Source organism: Mesitornis unicolor, unplaced genomic scaffold, assembly GCF_000695765.1.
Source record: "Mesitornis unicolor isolate BGI_N332 unplaced genomic scaffold, ASM69576v1 scaffold4942, whole genome shotgun sequence".
Taxonomy (NCBI): Eukaryota; Metazoa; Chordata; class Aves; order Mesitornithiformes; family Mesitornithidae; genus Mesitornis; species Mesitornis unicolor.
The window spans coordinates 1-22,596 of record NW_010171089.1 but is presented as its reverse complement, the minus strand read 5'-3'; the positions used below and the strand labels follow the sequence as shown (position 1 = coordinate 22,596).

General features: G+C 38.5%; 1 protein-coding gene across 4 annotated transcripts; it reads left to right on the top strand.

The window, feature by feature from the left end:
- Positions 1–745: 745 nt before the first annotated feature.
- Positions 746–15,327, top strand: CCDC53 (coiled-coil domain containing 53). 4 transcript variants are annotated; one of them, XM_010179890.1, is made up of 7 exons: positions 746–860; positions 2,236–2,334; positions 4,577–4,642; positions 6,001–6,129; positions 7,644–7,751; positions 11,585–11,649; positions 14,981–15,065. In XM_010179890.1, the coding sequence occupies exons 1-7, from the start codon at positions 810–812 to the stop codon at positions 15,063–15,065; spliced, it is 603 nt and encodes a 200-aa protein (XP_010178192.1). In that variant the 5' UTR covers positions 746–809. The 4 variants fall into 4 exon arrangements, with proteins under 4 accessions (XP_010178192.1, XP_010178191.1, XP_010178194.1 ...); XM_010179889.1 differs by having other exon boundaries at positions 777–860; positions 7,641–7,751; positions 14,981–15,327; XM_010179892.1 differs by having other exon boundaries at positions 810–860; positions 6,001–6,108.
- Positions 15,328–22,596: the final 7,269 nt, after the last annotated feature.

Genomic DNA, 22,596 nt, shown 5'->3' with positions numbered 1-22,596 from the left:
TTTTCCTTTTGGTAAGTGTTGAAGTACAGGAATCTTTCCTGATGTGATTACAGCCATGCTTTCATCTTTTTCATAAGATACCAGGGTCATTCAGTGCTTGTTTTTTTATGCCGCATAGTGTGGCCCTTCACCACCGAAATTATGCGTAAGAGCACACAAACCGTTTCACCACTGCCTTTTCTCATTATTACTTTGATGTCTGACCGCTGAGGAAGAGGCTTTATCTTCACAACCTCCATGACCCAGAGCCTGGCCCTGAGGCAGTAATGTCCATTACCGCTGTGAACCACTGCGATTTGAAGCAGGACCACACTCGGAACCCCTCTCGCCTCACCAGCCCTGCCTCGACGGGCCCCCTCTCCAGCCTGCCCCAGGCCCCTCTGCGGCAGGGACTATTTCCAGAAAAACCCACACGACTTTTGGGAAAAAGCGGTGCATTGATATTTCAGCAGTGTCTGGCCACGATGGTTCAGACCCGCCCGTTGCCCTGCTGCAGAGGCAGGTTACAAAGAGGCGGGCAGAGGCCGGGGCGGTGGGAACGGAAGGGGCTCCGCAAAGAAAGAGAGCCCGGCCCCGGGCCTGCGGCAGCCCCTCCGCTCTGCCTCCCCGGGACTGCGCTTCCCATCACACATTGCGGCGGGAGAGGAACCTGCGCATGTGCAGACCCACGGGCAAGCCCCTTCACCCCCGCCCCGGTTTTGTTTCCGGGCCGCGGTCGCGTCCGCCGCGTCGGGGGCTTCCGGGGTGCGGCGGCAGGGGGTGGTGTCCGGAGGCTCCGGGGCTGCCGCCTCGGCCTCGGCCGCGCGGGTATGGACGAGGACGGGCTGCCCATTGTGGGCTCCGGCATCGACCTCACCAAGGTACGGGCTGCGGTCGCCCGGGGATGCGAAGCTGTGTCTCCGGGAGGGTGGTATTACTGTTTTCCAAGAGCGTTTTGCTACACGTTCTGTTACAGCGTTATATCTAAGGGCTAAGCCATTTCAGTCTTAGAACTGTGAGTCAAATCCCATGCAAAGCTGCTTATTAATATCTTTTAACAATGCAGAAAACACTTTTTTTTTAGCTTGCTTTCTCAAATACAGAGCATAATGATAGGACAGTTCCAGTGGCTCCAATGATCCTTACAGTCCTCTGTGCCACCCCATAAATTTCTGAGAAGTTTGTAAGTTCAACAGTTATGGAACTGCAGAACTGAACTTTAGCAAACTCTGCCATACAGGTGCACAGATTGAAAAATTGAGGTAGTAGCAACACAAGTCTCACAAAAAAACAGAACCACTTAGGACTGGCAAAGTGTAGCACGTGTCTACACTGACAGCTGGAAGACTAAAGAAGAGATGAAGACCAAAGAGTTGCCACGTTCACAAACTGTGTTCAGTGCAGCTGACGCTTAGCTGCAAATATTTTTCCTTCCAGATCCTGAATTTTAGCCAGTTACGGTTCCATAGAGTAATTTCCTGTGTGAAGTTTAAGACTTAAACAGTTCTCCAAGGTAGTTAAACATGAGGCACAGTAACTTTATACACAAACACTTGTGTGACTGTTCCTGGTTCCAGTCTTGTATAATGGTTTAAATAAAAATGCTAATTGTTAGTTATGTTCTGAGCACCAGACTTGTTTTTGACATACCTGGTTTTCTACCTTTTAGTCTGAAAAGTATGTGTGCATCAGAGTCTGACTCAGAGGAGTGATGCTAAAGTGTAATTTTAGGACAGTCTGGGCTTGCAAATGAGAAGAAGTATTGGTAGCCACTAAAGACCGGCAGCAATTTCACTACTCTTTATTTTTGATTATGATGTTGGTTGTAACTGAGTATTTGTATGGATGACTGAGTTTTCCTTCTTAAGCTTCAGAAGATTTTTATTTCTTCTCTGTTTTCTGAATTTTTTAACACTGATTTTCAGGAATGTTCACAATTTCATCTAGAAGTGTTTTATTAAATAAGATTACAGTCCTTCACTTATGTGGATCTTGTTGCCTTTTCTGTGTATCCTGTAACTTTTCAACTGTCATGTTAGTAGTAGTTTTTTAGTGAAAAAAGATTTGTATACAGGTAACAAAATATATATATCTATTAAAAATTTGTGTATATGTGCATTCATAGCAAGCACACTTGAGGCAGATTTCTAAAATAACTTACTCTAAAACATTTGCATTTTTTAAACAAGTCTTTGAATCCAAATGTGAGAATTGACATCTACATATAGTCTAATTTTCTTATATTATTTAATACAGGTCCCTGCTATTCAGCAGAAAAGAACTGTAGCATTTCTAAACCAGTTTGTGGTCCACACAGTGCAGTTTCTCAACCGCTTTTCTACTGTATGTGAAGAGGTATGTTTATTATTTTTCCAGCTGTTAATTTATACAATGAAAAAAATCCTAGAAGTGAGAACGATTCACTTCAGTATTTTTGATGCAGTAACACTGGTAGCTTAAACTAAAAAATTCAGTCTGCTTTCTGTTCAAGGTTTCTCTTCAGTAAGTGCTTAAGACAGATTTTTTTTTTTCCCCCCAAGTATCCACATGAACTGCTGATTACACCACAGTTAATCCTTTTTCCTTAAACTTTTGCGTTTGGCACAGTCTTTGAACTTTCTGATACATAAAATTTGTTCTGAGCAGCTCCATCTGTGGGTATCATCATGTTTTGGAAGAAGGATGCCTTATTCCTGTGGTGCTGAATCCATTTTGACATTGAGTATTCCCCTCATCTGTGTCCTAGGATATTGCATGAAAACTTGCTTTCAGATTTTAGCACCTTTAATTTAAAAGGGTGATACACTAAGCAGTTAATTTTAGTATCTTGTGAAAAAGAGAAAAATAAAATTATTTAGTGTTAATAAGTTTTCATGGTGACTTTAGCGTCAATGGAAATATACCACACTAACAGGACTAGAACTGTCCACTGAACAGAACAAGAGTGCTTCCTCCCTTGTAGAAAGGTTGTTTTCTAATGTGGCTTTGAGCTTAACCTTTTTGTCATTAGTGGTTTTTTTGTGACTGTTTGCGAGTTTATTCAACAAAGACTACTATACAGCCCTAGCCAGCAGGGCTAGGGCAGCAGTCAAATCCAATTAGACTCAGCCATGTAGTCTGAGAAATTCTGTTACTTGTTAGTAAAGTTTAGAGCCAGACCCGTGACAAGTTTAAATTTGGCTACCACATCAACAGATGGAGCTTCAGAGGAAAAAAAGTAATATTTTCTAGATTTTTAAACTTACTGTAATTTGATACGTGGGGCAGTGTAACTGCTTGGTGATGCTGTTGTCGGTTTTCCAAAACTCAGTTGTCACATGATCTTAATATTACCTCTTACATAGGCACTATTGAAATCAGAACACATATATTTAAAGCCACCCTGAGCATGCAGGTATGCTGTGAAGTCTAGTTAGTAAAATGGTTATTGATTAAGCTAAACGTCTTGTTGCCCAAGAGACTAAGTAGTTGCTTTATAAACGCCTTGAAATTTTTTTTCTGTTTATGAAGTACAGAAGTATTTTTCATGTGAAAGGTCGCAGTGTAAATTAGCAGAAGCCAAGAAATTCAAAATCAGGGCTGACACCATCCTTAACTCTCGATTTCTTGGCTCTTGTCTAGCCAAACTGACCCATAAAGTTATGTAACTCCCTGGTACATCTTTCCTCCCCTTTTCCCAGCGATATGTAGGGCACATAGTTACATTCAATAGGAACTAACTCCTCTTCATGAACAATGAACCATCTGTAAACAAGTCAGTGCACTATCCAAAAGGACTAACTCCTGTCGGTCTCTTTTTACTTTTTTCTAGCATATTGGCAGAACTGCCATTTTCTGAAGGTGTTAAAGTTCTGCTTCAGAGCCAGGCAGAATCTTGCCAACATGCCAGGAAGCTGTCAGAGTGGTACATATCTGCCAGCCAGCATGCTAGCCAACTTCACTTGGACAGGTCTGGTGGAGTATGGTAGTGATTAGTTAAAAGAGTGACAGTTCTTATAGAGTAATTTAGAAAAACTGAAATTGTATTTAAAAAAAAAAAAAGAGTTAAAATTTGACTGAGGTGCACCTGGAGCTTATAAAGCTTCTGGTTGGCTCTGGTTCTGGTTGCATTTTGACTGTATAAGACTTTCAATCACCTGCTGTATTCTTTATCAGATTTTTCTACTTTGTATTTGCTGTGTTACATACACACGCATCACATCTCTTCATCTTCCACATTTGGAAAAAGCTTTGAAGAAAGATGTTTTGGTAACTGTGAGAGTACAGTATGTCTACCACTATTTTCCAGATGCCCAAAGTAATACCCTATTTACTTTGGATTTCTTCTGTACATAGTCTGTCTTCACTTCTGTCAGTCTTTATTTGGGAAAACTAACTGCCTAGTAAAATTGTTTAAATTTTGAACCAGTGTAGCTACTGTACTAAAAAGGGATGTCATTGCTTCATTTATTTCATAGTGCTATCATCTCATTAACACTCTACTTTGCCTTCAGCAAGTGAAAGATAAAAATGATTTTGTTTAGCTAGATGTGAAGTGTTTTATGTGCACAAGTGGCCTAGGGGATTGTTTGCACATCTTAATTATTTTCTGTTTCAGAAATTGTCAGCGCTCTCTCTCCGTATCCAACAAATTGAAACAACACTCAATATTTTGGATGCAAAGGTTTGTATGTTTACAGACTTTGTCTTCTAACAGTGATAGCCTCCTACATCACATGAACTAGCTTCCTTTTCATGGTCTGAATTGAGCAAATAAGTTTTCATAATTATTTGAAGCAGCTAATACACATGGCAAATTCTTTCTTTGCTTGCCTTGCTACTTACATCGTGTAACAGTTGAACATGAAGTTGATACAGAAGAAAGGAATCAACAGCACATAGTGGAGATGTTGGTTTTGTCTCTGTCTTTTGTCCTGTATTGAACAGGAAAGGGCAGCTTGGATCTTGAAAGCGTAACTGAACTACATAGCAGCTTACTTGTCTTGATTTTATTGCAATGTTTGGTTTTAAGAAAATGGAGGGAAGTTTTCGGATATTAAAATATGCAACTTCTGTTGCAGGGTTGCAGTGCAAAATCACATTTGCCGTGCAGACTCTGATAAGACATTTTTGCCCCCTTTGTAAAGCAAAAGTATCTTTGTAAGTGTTACCAGACTATAAGGATTTCATCTGGTAGAAGTGACTAGGCAGATGCCTTGTAAACCTTTTGATACTGAAATGTGACCTGAATTGGATCTAAGCTAACACAAATGTAGCTGATGTATCTTCTTTAGCTAAAATGACGAAAGGATATAATCTATAGTCATGTAAAAGAAAAAAAAAAAAGAACAAAACCCACCTGCTGTACAGTTTTAACCAGTACTTTCAGTAGTGATTAAAGCAATTTTGCCTGACATTTCTGAGAGCAGGGGCAGGACATTTTGAAACTGTTCATTAAGATCTTTGTGGAAAAAATACTGCGGTAGTACAAAGAGTGCTTACTAACTCTTATTTATTTGAAAATATTTAGAAATCATCAGTGTTGATAATTTTTTCAGAATCCTTCATAATCATGTTAAATAGAATTGCCTTCAAATAAATATGCAGCATGCTTAAGATCTACTCTCAGCATTTTCTTAAAAGAGCCAAAGATGTAGAAGATTGGAAAATCTGTAACCAGTCACCCATCTGTTAGGTAATAGAGCTGATTTCTTTCACTATAGAGAAAATAGCAGAGAAGATGGCACAGCTCTTGTGTGGTAGATAAGTGCAGTAGCAAAATGCTGGGCAGCCTTTCCTGCACTGCAACCCTGTGTTAACAGTGAAGGCTCCAATGGAGTGTTTTGGAGTTTTTCTTGTAGAAGCCACCTGAATAGAATTTTTTTTCCCCCAATAAAAATACCAAAACTAGTGATAAAATGTTACAGTTTTACTAGTGTGAAACCTGCCTGGGGAATATGTGATAAGCAGCATACTGCAGATATTGTTGGACACATAGACTTACGATGTGCTCATTGCTTATTTCATGTTTTTTACATTCAGTTAGCCTCTATTCCTGGCCTAGAAGATGTCAAATTTGAAGTGTCCAGTGCAAATATGAATAGTGTTACGAATGGTCTTGTGACACAAGCAACTATGGATCAACAGACAGCTGTATCACCTCAGTCTCAAGTAAGTAATTGTCCTGGGTTTGCTGTGCCTGAATTTAGAATTCCCTTTTAATGTATCAACAGAGCTGGATTTCTGAGAAAATCTTTCCTTCTTCCTAATTTTACTCTCCTCATTCTCTTCCCCATCCCACTGGGGAGTGGGGACAGTTGAGTGAGCGTACTTAGCCAGGTTAAACCATGACAGTAATGAAGGTAAATGCCTCCTTCTTCTTCTTCAATCACACTAAAATATGAATGTGAATTACATCAGGGAACTGAAAAGGTCATGAATGAAAGTAACAGTTTGAATCACATAACTGCAATTCTGTTTTTCCTTTAGAATGTGAGCTTTCAGCTCAAATTGGAGTTTCTAGCATACTTTATTTTAAAGAAGTTATTACAGCGATTGTTTTCTACATATTATCATCTATGTATAGAAAATGCCAGCTTATTATAACTGATCAACATTAAGATCCTATCCCTGCAATTAATTTTTTGTCAGGTTTGTGTGTTTGTGTGTGTGTGTGTGTTTGGTTGGTTGCTTTTTTTTAACCCAGACTTAAATCCTGTGATCACCATTTCACTAAGTGAGGCTTTCTGGCTCATTTGTAGGTGGGGCTCTTTCCTCAGTATCCTGTTAGTTTCTTTTCTTGGAATCTCCAATTCCAGTCTTTGCTCATTCTCTTATTTGATGGAAGTTGCTGTGGAGCAGCAATAGTTGGAGTACTCTGCTGCCTTTCCCTGCCTGTTAAAGATTGTAACGAATTTGCAGCCAGCAACATGGGAGACAGACTCAACAGTTAACGTTGCACGTTTCAGTCATATTAGAGAATGACTCCCAGTTATTTTGCTTTCTTTAAAATGTTCCTCCTCTCAGATATTGCAGTAAGGACAGATATTCTTGAAAGGAGGTTTCTAATGCTACTTCCAAGTGGTTAGTTTAATTGCAGATATGCATTTTTCTGTTGTCCTTTAAATAGTACCATAGATTCTTGTTACTTTTCATTTTTATAATTATTTACTCTCAAGGATTCTTTGATTTCATTGTTATCCTTTAGGTTAATGGGTTATGCTAAAAAGCATAATTTAAAAGTTATATTATCTGTATGAAACATTTGTCACAGAATCAAATAGATATTTTGAGGAAAAAAATAATCGGACCACTAGGAGAGATATATAGATAGAATCCCGAAAAAATATTTTTTATAAAGTGAGCATTTAAGATTAGTTCTGTTTTATTCAGTAAATACAACAAACTTAACAGGGCTATTATGGGTGCTTTTTTCCATGTATTATGCAATAACTTAAAATTATTACTAAAAGTAGGTCACCTTTGTAACAGTCAATAAAAAAGCTGGGTTTTCTGTGTTCATTAATCTTGGAAATTTCTAATACTATGAGTGTAGATCAGAATAATCTTGATGTAGGAAAAGTTGCACTTTACACTTAAATTACAAATTCTGTGGATCGAAATCTCTCCGTGCTTCTGGTCTGCATACCTAACCATTAAGGGGTTATCTTCTTTGTATACAGCAGAACAACATACATGAAGAAGGGTTACAGAAAACAGAGGTGGTAACGGAAAATGTTAGAACTGTGGCCAAGGATCCAAGATACGCCAGATATCTCAAGATGGTACAAGTGGTAAGTCATTTATCATTCTTTGTTAATGAGTTGTTGTAATATATTCCCTCAGGCAGCTTCAGGCAAGATCTTTCTAGAACATTCTGCCAAAAAACTAGTGAACTGAAGGTGTGAAGATGAGTAAGTGCAGAGTGATATTAACTGGAGTCACAGAAGATGCCACTGAAAGTGCAGTTATTCTTGCAGCATTGGTGTCATTCTCTACATGCAGACATGATTACAGTTTAGTTTTGCTATAGGGTGCAAAATGCAGCTTTGCTAGTGTAGTCCAGAGCAGCAGTCTTTGCTATTTCTGTACAGTTTAAATAGAGATACAAGAATTGCTTCACTGCTTGGTTCCACTTCAGTTTCCTGTTACTCATGATGCAGGTTTTGTTTACCTCTTTATCTGTGGGCTGTTCTACAGATAAATAAGAAATAATGTAATCTCAGTATTTACATGTTTGAAAACTAATGAAGGAGTGAAAAGGCGAATGGGGGACTCTTGGTGACATTTTTAAGAGCTCTTTTTTCACATCCACAAAATTGAAAATGAGATTGGAAACAAAGAAGAAAATCTGTCTTTATTTTATAGCTGTCAGTGGAAATTTTCTTGTAAAATATATATTGTAATTCTGGAAAATATGACTATGTCATGGGATTAGTAAAATGTTGCTTATGTTAAAACTTCCTTCATGGTTTTACTCCCTCTTCAGAGCAATTACTACAATTGGTGTGCTTGCTACTTTGGATGCTGTTCCAGACCTTATTTTTCATTTGAATCACAAATTGGCACTTTATGGGTAGCTTATTACAAACCATTTGGAAAACCTAGCAGTGGGGTAGTAGCAGAGAGTAGAACACTACGTTAGTGTATTGGTTTAATGCCAGACTTCAAAGTGGATGTGAAAGTGCTGGATGGCCTTATTACTTTGACTTTTTTTTTGGTGACTGTTAGAGGAGTGAGATCTCACTTTCCACATTAATCCTTTGTACTGGCAGTTCCTGGTCACTCCACTGCCAGTTGTAAACAGTGTGGTAGGAAAGTCAAACTAACATACTACAAATTCATGTGTGTTTTTGTATTTGCCAAACTTGTCTTCTCATTCAGTCAAGTATTTCAGTTAGTGTCATTTATTTGCCCAAATTAAGTTTCTAGCTTAATTTGTTTGAACTGTTTATTTATTGCTCACGATATTTGTAGTATTTACGAATCAGCACTGTGAAGAGGTATTTCTTTTACACTGAAGATAGCCATTCTGTGAAAAAGTAACAAACTCATTTCTATGGAGTGCAGTTAAGAATACTAAATTCATATTTTTTAAAAATATACAACAATAATATTCAAGTAAACCTTACAGTGTCATATTTGCTACGATAAATGTCAGAACACTTCTGTGACAGTGTGAGAGAAGCAGTTGATGATTTCAGGTAAACTTCATGTTTCAACTACAAATACTCTTGATACTAAACACCAAACACGACTGCATAGACACCAAAATACTATCTGGCCTGATATAGATTGATCCTTGCTTTAAAAGACTGAAATAAAAAGTAACCATGGAGAGTTCACCGATCATCAGGAATTGCCAACACTGATGGTATGTCACCTCTTTCTGCACTATGGAAAACCAAAACGTACTACTACTTGCACTGTGGCTTCTCCACGACCTGCACAGTTCCCGAGCTTTGGGACCAGACTGGGAGTAGGGCTGTGTTAAATATGTAGTGTGTAGTGTGTAGTAGGGCTGTGTTGAATGTGTAGTGATTTGGATTATTTCACATCTGAACGGGGCAGAGACGAATGCAATGGAAATTTAGTATTGGCTCCTATGTTAGAAAAATACACCTGTGCCATTTTAGTGGACCTGTATGCTCAGTGTAGTTACTGTTTAGATTTAAAATGTCTCTTTTATTTTAGGAAGATTTAGGGTAACAGCAGTATTAGACTCTGATTTTCCAGATAAAAACGTACGCAAGTATGAACAATAAAGTAATTGTAATGCCCTAATTATGTTATAAACAGAAATAGGTACAGTCTTATTTGTTTTCCTTCAGGAAGAAAGTGCACTGTTAAAGGATATTTTGATTAACCTTAAGATTAGTTCTGTGAATCTATGATATATAAGGGTACTGAGAGGTCTTTTTCTTACATATTTTGATGCATACAATTTTGGAATAAAACGCTTCTCCAAGTGTGAAGGTAAAAACATAACAGTTTCCAATCCATTTGTAGAAGTTCATATACCAAGCTCCCTCTCATTGAGAGCAAATACGAATTCTGTTTTGCCTGTTTTGATGCAATCTGGTTTGAATTGATGCATAAATACTTCATCAGTGACTTCAGAGCTGGGGAAGGGAACCCTAAGAGCAGTCAAGCGAGGGAAGAAACATTAGATAGCACGAGATGGTGTATAGACGCACAATCCCTGGTGTCCGCATCTATACTAGAGTAAGTGGATATTTTAAACTGTCATGAAATACTCAAATGCTTTCCCCTTTGTAATGTACATTACTTGTGAGATACTGAGAAATTCTTTATTACACGCTAATACCTTGCATCTATTTGAGTCACATTTTTGCCAATATACTTAATAGATTGCTAAAACTATGTACCTGTCTGCGTGCCTTACCAGAATCTTCAAGTCAAAGTCTTAGTTGTGATTCTTCCAGTGAAGCTGCGCAAGGAAAACACAGAGACAGCTTAGCTCTCACTTGGCCTGGTTAGCTGCTGCAACTGTCACTAGTACCACATGCTCCTCTGGAACATTAGTCATGCTGCCCTTTATTTTATCACTATTTTACTTACTTTGGACAACAGATATTTGTCTGGTGCCAGAAGAATCCTACACTACTTTTCATTTAGGTTGTGAGGCCTCTCCTTTCCTACACCACCAGTAGCTTTGTCCCTTGGAAATCAGAAATTGTATCCTCTTTTTTTTTGTCCATTTTTTTCCCCCCTCATATCTTGACATGCAGTGCTCCAGGTGGTGTTTCTGATGTTTTGCAACAGAGGATGGCAAAGTAACAAGTTGTCTTTGAGCAACTCTAGTGGAAACATAGGAGCAGTTTATTGGAATGTATCTCATAAGAGGACGTGGGTCAAAGTGTTCTTGGGTATGCGATCCAAGATGAGGGGATGTTTAGGTGTTGCTGAGTAAAATAAAGTGCAGGAGCTGTGGAAGGACTTGCAGTGAAAGGAAGGATTTTTTTAAACACGTACATAGTTGGCTAAAATCTGTCCACAAGTAACAGAAGATTAAAGCCTGACTGTAAAAGCATTTGTATTCAGAGGAATCACTTTTAAACTGTGCTTCTGTTCTCGTGTCCTGCTTGCCCTTTACTGCATGCTTTTTATAGACTTTTCCAATTTTTAGCACTGCCCTAAGGTATCCTTCCGGAGCAGTAGCAGATGCACTTTCCTGGTTTTCCTCTCTCTTTGCCTATACCTTCAGCATGTCCGAGTCTTCTTCAGCTTTCTAGCACAACTGTTCTCTGCTGTGTTTGTGCTACTCTGTGCTTTCTTCACATTCCCATCCATACACATAACTTCAGCTTCCTGGTTTTGTCTGCATGAATTGCAAATACATTTGTCCATTCCTGATTCTCTCGCTGGAACGTTCTTTAGATGTTTTGACATGAATATAAGAAGGATTAAAAGGATCATTGATCTCAGTCATTTCTCACTTCTAGGTTCATACTGATGGCAGCTGTAATTTCATATCATTCCATGTTCTTGTTTGACAAGTGATATGCATAAATATGTATGAAAATGTAGCCTAAAAGAACCTGTGGACTTTAGTTCATCTGTCTGTGTCTAGTAGTTTTATATTATTCTTCCTCCTCCTACACAGGGTGTTCCTGTAATGGCAATACGAAACAAAATGATTTCTGAAGGGCTAAATCCAGATCTTCTTGAGTAAGTAATTTGTAGCTTTCAGTAGGGCTGGAATGCAACAATGTGTTTAAAAAATTTGGAAAAATGTGTGCTCAGAAAAGCTTGCTTATGGTGTTGTGAATCTAAATTATCAGCATTAAAACAGGTTTTTGAAGTCTTCTGTGATGAGCGTATTTAGCATTTTGTAGGTCTGAATTCAGATGGCCATCAGTACCATAGGAGGAAGAATGCAATTTCAGGTATGAGCTGTCTTTTCAGTTTTGTCTAGTCCAAGGCAAGGCCCAGGAAATACAGTCACTGGAATATAAATGCGTAGGTACTGCACCCTCCCAGGCAGAAAGTTGCAGGACTCTACCATTCAGACTTGAGAGGAAGTGGCAGGACTTCCTCCAAGCCATGAAGAGGTGGTGCAGTTCAAGGAAAAGGATATAGCAATGGCAAGGTAACATTTGACAATGTGTGTTTACCAATGAGGAATTAAATAATATATCAGTAGCCATTTCCATGAGGTTTTTCCTAGACATTTTCCTCCAACATTTCAATAACAAAGGGTCATCATTGCAGAGAAGTAAGAACAAATGCTCCTTTATTTTGCCGGGTGCATGAAGGACAGCACAGTTGTTTCCAGATTCCCGCAGCAGATGGAGTGTACAACTTTACTTCAACATTAACAGCGCAAATTGAAGTCAGCAGTTTGAAATTGTGACTGCTGATTGAGCTAATCTGATGTGAAGACCACTAGGAATAGATACTCATTTTCAAAGCTGCTGGTCTGGCCAAAAGCATGAGTTATAGGCTTCTTTTACATTTGACATCTAATTTAGTTTTACTAAATGAATCTGTTAAACTGAGGAGAATATTAACTTTCTTTCTCACATTATAGCCACTAAACTGTTTGAAACAGTTTTAAATCCTCTTCAGAAACTGTCAATTTACCAGAAAGTTCGCTTCACATTTCCAGTGAAGTCTCTTTACGTTTTGAAAAGGCTTATTCTGAAACTAGCAACTTGTTTAATAAAACAAATGAAAGTATAGGAAAACTGAAGTATCATCATACACTGAGTCACTTTATCTCCCACCTACTTCTAGGGTCTAAATAAGCCTAAAGTAGTTATTCCTCATTTGATGTTTTTACTGATCATATGAGAAATAAGAAAAAGAACACAGACCTGTGCAAGTCTGAGACAGGGTTATCAAATACGGTTTTACTCTATGCGTGTTAGATGTGTTTTATTCCTGTTTCTGGTCCATACCTTTCTGTAAATGCTGCTATTTCTTCATATTTAGATGGATTTTTGTAGTAAAAGTAAGATAAGAGGTAAAGATAAGATAAGATAAATTTCAGAAGCTTTAAAAAAAATACCTGCTTTTGGATTGTCTGTTCTGGATTAAAACAGAAACGTTATTACTGTGGGTTTGGGCTCCTGGAGTATGTTTAAGGTTTGGTCTCAAAGACCTTCAAAGATCTTGTTCAATGGTAATGCTTAAGCAGATTCTCTTTGAAATGTTACTAGTTTGTAAACTATATAGCAACTTCACCTGGTTAAAGAACACTAATTATTTGGCAAGATGCATAATGCATAATATTTAAAGAGTCAGGGGTAACCTTTCTTTTTTTTTTTTTTTTGCTTTCTTGTCTTAATATCGTAGACTCTTTTTTTATATGTATGTTGCCATTCTCACCACATTTCGTGGGTCTTCAGGTCCCTTAAGCCTGCTTACTCAGTCCCAGTGAAAATTAGGAAAATGTACATATTACTGTATACCAAGTTGCTTACAGCAGACTCTCCCAGCTACTTGCCAGTGACTGAACATGGTCTTTCTGTGGCTGCAGAGATGCTAATTCTTACAATATAGAGTTGTTTATATTCTCTTCTTTCAGCTATTCTACTTCTGTTATCATGACTTTCTTAAGTTTTTGCAGAGTTCGAAAACTGCCTATTCTATCAAGCAATTGACCTACTTTTAACTTTTGTTCCTTATCCTTCCTCTCTTGCCTGCCTGCAATTCCAGGAGAGTTTGTCCTGCCCTCATGAACTAGAAGAATTCATTGCCATCTTCCTCTCCTTACTAGAGCTTTTGCACTGGTCTCTCCAGATCACATGGCTTTGCATGGCTTTTCTGTTTTGTCATTACCACAGCAACAAGCAGTAATATTGTGAAGTGGTGCTTGCATGAGAAAGCAAACGCTTTCTTAATTTATTTTGGAGGTGTGTAGGAGGGAATGGAGAAGGCTCTCTCACAGTTCTTTAATACACTTCTCATTTTTTACACCCAAAATGTGTAAAAACACTTTAAAGGTATCTTAGGGATTTCCAACAGAGAAATTATAATTATCAGAACTGTAGCTGGAAAAGAAGTTCTGTGGCATGGCATGAAAGAGGTAGCCCCAAGATAAAAAACAGTGGGATGAACAATACAATTGTCAGCTTAGTTTAAAATTTAATCTTTTATCAAAGGCAGCATTTAACTGTCATACAGGAAACTAGTTTATGTGAAGATTATTCTTCCCCAAGTATAATTGCACATATTTTTTTTTTACCTTGGTATCAGAATTTACCAGGCTCAGTCTTGCTTGTATTATCAAACTCATTACATACTTAGGATGGAGAGTCCAGGGAGAGCCAGCATCTTCAGTCACTAGTACATGTTAGCATTTCGATGGCTTGCTTTTCTCCCCTTCATTCCCAGTAGATTTCCTGAGCAAATGTTTTGACACGATCTTAAGACCCATCTGAAATATTATCTTTAAACTAAATACAAGAGATCTGATCATTTATAGTCAATAAAAATCCCATGGCTGCTCTTACATGTCAAATTTGACCCAGTGTTCTAGCCAAATTCCACTCTGAGTAATTCTTTTTTGCTTCTCTAAATTATCCCTGCAGTTTTAGTTGGATACAATATCGTTCATTTCCTGTCTTATTTTTTTCATGTGCTATTTACACTGCTTAATGGTGTACAGCATGTTCCTTTCAGCCCTAGTACCTCTGAAGATTGAAAAAAAAAGAATTAATCAGTATTGCCTGCTTTCAGCTCTTTCTACAAGTGTTTGCCACTTCTTAGTGATCTGTCATTATTTCCAGTAACCTCCAAGGTGTGCATCCAAACTGGTGTCTGCAGAGTTTTGAGGTCCAGTGAATTACAGTTTCTAGTGTTTATCTTTCAGTTGTGAGTAAAGCAATACCAGTAAGGTGTGAGTTTGTAAACCTGAAACAGTTAACATGTTAAATGTTATGTATATAACATACATACAGTTGTAGTGAAAGGCCTTGAGCATTATGTGCTAAGTTGCTCGTGTTCTCAGCCGCCTTCTAGGATTTACAACATAAATCGTCTCTGTTGCCTGCAGGACCCCAGATGCCCCTGTGCCTGCCTGGGGAGACGATGGGAAAGCAGAAGACAGTTCTGACAGTGAATCTTCATTTAGTGACTGAAGAGACTGAATTTTATTCAGCCTTTGGAAACCTCTGTAAAGTGCTAATGTGTTTGCAGCTTTAGCACATAGTTTTGCATGGGTCACGTGGGTGACGTGATTGATCTGACCGCATTTTTAAGAACTGAGATCCTCCGTGTTCTCTCCTGGGAAGTTTGAACAAGCAGCATGTTTCAACCTGAACCTTTCCACCATGAAAACTAATTATGAGATCCTTGTGATTTTTATGCTGTATTATTTCAAATTCCTTTCTGATTCTTCTGAAATTACTTTGTAAAACTCTAACAGTTCCATGCCTCTAAGCCTCCAGGTCTCTAAGATTGCATTCTGGTCATCACTGGATTTTCTATATAACACTTTAAACCTAAGTTGCCTTGTTTCTGTCCTATAACTTACAAGTAAAGTAATTTTTTGATATGAAATTGTTTAATTGTAACCTGATGAACTGTATTTTTTTCTAATAGACTATATTCTGAAGTGACGCAATGAGAATTACGCAGAAGTCAGCTGTCTTAGAGTGATACTCTGTTTTGAGAGAAACTGAAATGCGAGTGAAAAATATGTTAAAAAACAATAGAAATCTTCTCAAAGTATGTACTGCTATTCAGTTTCACAGTAGAATCTGCACAAAGTTGTTAATGAAATTCCTGCTCTGTTAAAGAGTTGATGTATCTAATTCAGGTTGCAGTGGTGTAGAAAGCTATAAACATTGCTAGATTGGTTTGAAAATGACACTGTGAAAGAAGCAAGTGAACTGGGAGATTATTAATGGAATACCAGATTCTCACTACTTGTTCACTGTCACTTGGGTCAGTAGAAACCACTTTCTGATGGTGATTGGGCTTATTTGAAAGGAGCTGTGGCTCAGCAGTTTGCATAGGATAAGAAATCTCCTCCAAATTAGTGCCCTTGCTGATAATTTCATCAAGGAATCCAAAATTCAGTTTGTATAGTGATAAAGCTACCTTGCTGCCTCTTGAGGTGTGCATTGGGGAACACTATGAAGAAATCCACTTGGATTTCCTGCCTGGCCCTGAAGACTTCCCCCCAAAGTGCTTAGTCTACTGCATGAATCAAAAATGGCATTTCATTAAAGAATCTTCTTTAATATAATTTGTTCCACAGAATATTCTTCACAATCTATTTGAATTCCCCAGATTATTGCGATTATACCAGAATGCTGTGGGCCAGGCAGTCATTCAATTTCTGGTATTTCCTGTTCTTCCTGAGACCAAGAGAAGACTAAACTGAAGCTCTAAGTATATACATTTGTTAGCTTTTATTATCTTCTCTCCTAATTATTTATGCCACTTCAGTAGGTTAGCTTAGTAATTTTTTTCTGCAATTTAAGCATGACTCCCATTTGAGTCTAGCAGACGTATTTAAGCTCTTCATAACCTGTAAATCAGAGTAGTACCTGAATCCCTATGAAAGCATATATGCACTAGCAAATGTTTAGAGATGGCATTTCAATGATGAGTTAATTATTATTGAACACTTAAACAAAAATATCCAATAGTTAACACTTGGTAAAACTCAACAAGATTAACATATTAGCAGTAAGTATTTCAAAAGCAAAATGTTATGTTATTACAGAAAGCATATATTAAAACTCTGGTGACTTTTTGAAACCTAGATTTGGAAACTCATTGAAGCAGTCTGTATAATTAAAGCTATGTTTTGTAAACCAAAGTCGTGGTTCTATTTTATTCCCATATGTAGTTTTAAACATCATGGAAATTCTTCTGGAGCCTCTGTAATACCTGTTTCTCCAAAACTGGTTATGCTGAAGTTGCATCAATCTGCTAGCTGAAGGGAAGAGTTTTGAAAATAGAGGACTGGAGTTTAGCTTAAGCCATGTTATCACTGACGAGAGAACTGAACATCCCATAGCTGCTATTCTAACAAGAAAATTTTAGGAAGACCAAAATTAATGAGAATGTATATTCCATACTCTTCAACTGATATAAACCTGTATAAGGAAGTAGCATGACTTAAATAGTTGAAACATAGTAGTTAATTTTTTTAAAAGAAATAAACGAGGTTACCAAAACACGTTTAAGGAGGTATATGACTTCCACTGTTTATAGTTTTGAAGATTTTTGTGTCATTTTAGTCTGAAGAAAAATCAATTGTCTTTCACACCACTACTGATGCATTTTTATGTGAAATTAAAAAGAAAACCTCTAGCTTACTGTCACTTGCTATAATGAGGAAAAATTAATTGGTAATTACATATACATATGTTGCAGAACAACAATTTCATTAGTGGGCATGCTGAATTTAATTGCTTAAGACTTGGAGTTTTTGGTTTTTTCCCAGGGCAGCTGTTTACTTGGGAATAGTGCGATCTTGGTAGGCTTGCAGAAACGTTAAGCAAAATCTTGCAGCTTTGTTTCGTCTCCTCTCCTTTAGAAGAAGATAAAACCTTCCCTGTTTACCTTCCGTGTGTCAGCAGCCATAGTGCTCCAGTCGCCTTCGGAACCTCTGATCGCAGCAAGCTCCTCTGCTCCTGCCAACCTCATCTGCTAAACACATCCCTGTGCTCTTTGGTGGCAGCCAAGCGCAACCTGAGATGTTTAGGACACATGCCGACACATGAAGCTATTAAATAGGGGAAGGTTGGTTTGAGACTGAGTTATGTCAGCTGTGCTAGTCCTCCTTGAGCTGCAGCAGTTTTCTAGTGAGATGGTGCTAACCCAGAAAGTTGGAAAGCCCTTAACCACAAGCTAAATACTATAAGCAGAGGATATTCCAACTTGCTCATTATTTGCCATCTGTTTTGGAATAGAAGATGGAGGGAGAATTTCAACTTGGCTGCGTAGTAATCAGATATACATAGTACTTTCAAGGGAAGAAGTCCATTTTTAAGTTACTTTTATTTTTAAAAAGCTTCCAACAGCAATGAACTTTTAAAAGACGCAGTACACATTAAGAGGTGTCAGTCATATAGATCTAATATGCTTAAATTTTACATGGATGTAATATTATCCGAGGCAATGTTACAATTTGTAGCCATGAGAACAACTTCAGCTTGTTTCTTGAATAACTGATGAATGCATCTGTTAACACCATTATGTACTAATTACGTACTATTGGTAAATTATCTATTCAGTGTTTAAACAAATTTTTTTTATACCTCATCACCATCTTCCTCATTTTGCAGGTGAACTGGAGTGCGGAATGTGTAAAGTTTCTTCAAAATACTACAGGCATTTTAAATGCGTGTAGGTGCCTTAAGACTAGATGCATATCTGTATTTATGTAATTGAAACCTCAAACAACTGTCAAAAGCAAAAACAACATTTAGGCACAATAATACCTTTCTCCTGTAGTCCTAGTTTAGCACTTTTCATCATTAATCTGTTCCCTCTCAACTCTCCTGTTCAGCTACATTTGAAAGGGAAACTGAGGGTTCTTTTTCCAAGCTGGTTCTTTTCCTCTCTCTTGTTTCCCTTTCCGGTGTGTGTTATTTACACCAGTAATTAAATATATAGTTTGACATTCTTTTAAAAAAAGTCATAAGAAGCTCTAGCCTGTACTTGGAAAAAGAGAGTATCGCTAAGATCAGCACTTTGAGTTGTGTGTGATCGGGTCAGTTTTGCTTTCCATGATGTTAAGTAGCAAGAGACTGAAGTTCACCACCATCTTAAGCTTTCTGGGGATCCAGTTTTATCTCTGAAAAGCTGATAGAAGATTACAGCGTTACAGTGGATTTGTCTGGAAAACAGAACACGTGTTTTCGTACTCTCCAGCATATTTGGCAGCCTGTTGTCCAAGATGACTGCAGGTCGAATGCCTGCACTAATGCTCAAAGTGTTATTCTGGTACTTCAGGCAATGGTGTCTCCATCCAGACTGCTTTACAGGCAAGACCAGAGCTACCACATAAGCTCAGGCCTGGGGCTCGCTTGGTCTTGCAGTCCTGTTTCTGGTCAAAATCAGTACTTTAACAGAAGGCATGAGGAACCGCAGGGCTCCAGCAGTCCCTTTTCCTGCCACCAAGTTTTTAGTCCAGCTGTGAGCAGAGGTTGATGTTCAGTGCTAAATTACAAGTTTGTTAGTGCTTCCAAAAACATTTGGATTAATTTGGGAAGCTCTGGATGTTCCTGCCTTGTGTTTGACTGTCTGTCTTTGCTAACACAATATTGCTTTAAGGGAGTTCCATGGGCTAGTTCATTATGAGGGAAACTAAGCAGAAAATTAAAATAACATAGCCCATGCCATTCAGAAAACGAGTGACGGAAACAAGCTTAGCATAGGATGTGTCTCCACATACTCATTTTGAGGAAACAAGTTAAAATGGCTATAAATTAAAATGCAGGTCATTGGATGAGGGCAGATGTAGCATGAAACAATCAGTTTTATTTGTTGTTTTTTTGGGAGTTTTTTGTTTGTTGGTTTGGGGGTTTTTTTTAAAGTTCTTTAAGTGACCTTAAACAAGTGGATTATTTTCTCATTCGGTGTATTTCCCATTTTCAGGTAAATGGGTAGAAAGGAAAATTCTGAGCATTTGCTTTGCAGACAGTTGATTTTTTTTGCATTAGACTTCATGACCCTCTGCCTGAAGGAATGAAATGGCAAATAACAGTATTCTCTGATTTAGGAAACACACTTTTTGCTTATAAAGCTTGTGTATGTTCTAATATATGAGCTTGTATTTGAAAGCTGTCTACTCTATCTGAGGACATGCTCCTCCCTGTACACTAGAAATCCCTTTTTGTGCTTCGTTGTCACCTTCTCTCCTGATCTGTGGAATCAGAAGTTGTAGTAAAGTGAATGCTGGGCTTGGGACCAATCTGTACTGGAAAGAGCACACATCTGAGTGCTAAAAAGGTTGGGTCAGAAGAAAGGGATCTGGGAGTAATTTTTTTACATTTACATGAGCAATTCTTTTTATAGGTGATTACCATCAAGTGTTCAGTAAACCTTACCCTTTATGTCATTTGTAGTGGTGAGAACTTAAATACACTTGAATTACCCTGCTGTGAAGAATTGGACAGTGGAAAAAACTTGTGAGGCCCATTTTAAATGATAGCTCTCCTAAGAATTGTGATTATCCTTTTTGCTTTTAAACAAATGATTTCTAGCACTCACCAGACTCCATGCTCCCAACAGATTCCATAATTCTTGTGTGATTTCGTTGTATGACAGTTTACTCTGTTTTTCAGGGACATGGAGAATCCTTCCCCAGGGAAAGCTAAACTGATCACAGTGAACGTCTTTCTTACATTCTTAACTTCTCTATACCACTTCCCAACAGCTCTTTGAAAAGGAATACATTTGCTTGTGGAGATGATCCTTTGATCTTCTGCTTCCTGTTCACCTACTTTTAAAGCAGAGTAGAAGTAGGGAGGAGAATGAACAGAGAAAATGAGGAGTGTCTTTTTCTTAGTTGTTTCACCATTTGCTTTTTCCTTAGTGCAGTGCTTTTAGGGAACTACCAAATAACAACAACTGAGATTTTTTCCAGGAAACCTTGAACGACATTGTCTTGTTTGACCAGCATGATGCCTGGCATCATCAAAAGCAAAGGGTGAAATAGGTGGCAGCCAGCATTTTTGTAATAATGGATTAGGTGAAAAATGGTTCATAATGCTTTATCGTGTGTTCGGTCTGGTTTAGGGAACTGATGTCAAAAGCTTCCCTGCTTGAACAAAAGCATATATCAAGAAGACAATTTCAAGTCAGCTGAATACAGTTAAAATATGGGTGGGGGTGATGATTAGTTTTTTTCTTACTGAAACTTCTCTTTGCCCCTGACTTGGCTTTCGTGTCTGCCTCCTCTTCTATTGTAAACGTTAGGCTTTGTTATTCTTCCAGCCTCCTGGCATCCTTGCTCTTCAAACATTGTTGAGTTGACCTATTACCATAGTTTAAAACCATGCAAGTCTCTCTTCTGAGCTCTTCCATTTTATAGGATGACTCTGTGATAGCTTCTGCATAATATTTCAGTTGTGGCAAGTGTTTCAGTCTGATTTACTATAAAAATAACATCACTGTACATGTGTCTGTCCTTAAGTCTTCCTAAACTTTCAGAACCTATGGGCTCATTTCAGTCACATGTTGGTAGGAAAGAGAGGAAGACATCGCAAAGATTGGGGCCCCTATGGGCTTGATGAAAATAAGTAACTGAGTAGAAGGGAGAGAGAATGTAATAGTATTTGAGCTGAAGACAGGCTGCATCCTAAGCTGAAGCCTTCTCAGACCCCATGCAATCAATGTCAGAAAATGGTATTATAAAGCACTCGATTATGCTTTTCTTCCAAGGTCAGGCCCTCTCATCAGCCAGAAGCCTTTAGACGTCTCTAGTTATAACCCTAACTCATTTCTAGGGTTGTCTCCTGGGTTTTCTTTATTCAGGCAATGGGTCCATCAGCTGAACAGCACAACACTGACACACTGCCATTGAGGTTGTAACCAGTGGCAACCAGTCTGCCCAGCAGCTACAATCTGAGGTTCACTAAGCAGGGTTCCCATTGTCTCCAATGGATTTTTATGAGCACAAGGCCATGATCTGTAGCCCTGCTATAGGAAATCTAAATGTAGAGTTTGCATGTTAGAAATCGAAGCCAGTCAGGAATGTGCTCAAGCTCCCTAGGAAATCAAATTCTGCTCATTTCTCTGAACTTCTTGCTTACCAGAAAACATTTCAAAATGTGACCAGCTTGGATGAAGAGAGATGCCATGCTTCTGTGGCAACTGAAGCTTTGGCAGAGAGGACAGGAACAACAGGACAGTTCTCTTTGGGAATTATTTATGTTGTGCTCACAAGTGCACCACACTGTGCTAGTGTTGTGTAAATCAGTCCTCAGAACATCAGGTGGGAGTACAAACTTTCTTCTTGCTGTATAAACAGAGTGGGTTGCATAACCTGTTCTGGATGTTTTTTTTCCATTTCAATTATTGTGTCTATATCATCCTACATATCAGCAGATGCTGCACTAGCTGTTTTTTCCAGGATCTGCCTCTCCTGGGCATCCATCCCTTTGCTGTATTACATGCTGTTGCCCTCCACAGGACTTCAGAAAGCTCTGGCTGGAGCTCAAAATAAGAGGAGAGTTTATGGTCGTTGGAGGAAGGGGCAGGCAACTCAGGAGGAGTACAAGGTTGCCATGAGGCTGCACAGGGAAAAATCTAGAAGGGCCAAAGCCCAGCTAGAACTTAATCTGGCTACTGCCATTAAAGACAATTTAAAATGTTTCTATAAATACATGAGCAACAAAAGGGGGACTAAGTAGAATCTCCATCCTTTAGTGAATCCTTTAGTGGGGGGAAACAGTGACCAGGGGTGAGGAAAAGGCTGAGGTACTTAATGCCTTCTTTGCTTCAGTCTTTAGTAGGAAAATCAGCAGTACTCTGGGTACCCAGTTCCCTGCGTGGGAAGGCAGGGATGGGAAGCACAGTGAAGCCCCTATAATACATGAGGAGATGGTTAGCAACCTGCTACACCACTTAGATATACACAAGTCTATGGGGCCAGATGAGATCCACCCCAGGGTCCTGAGGGAGCTGGCAGAAGTGCTTGCCAAG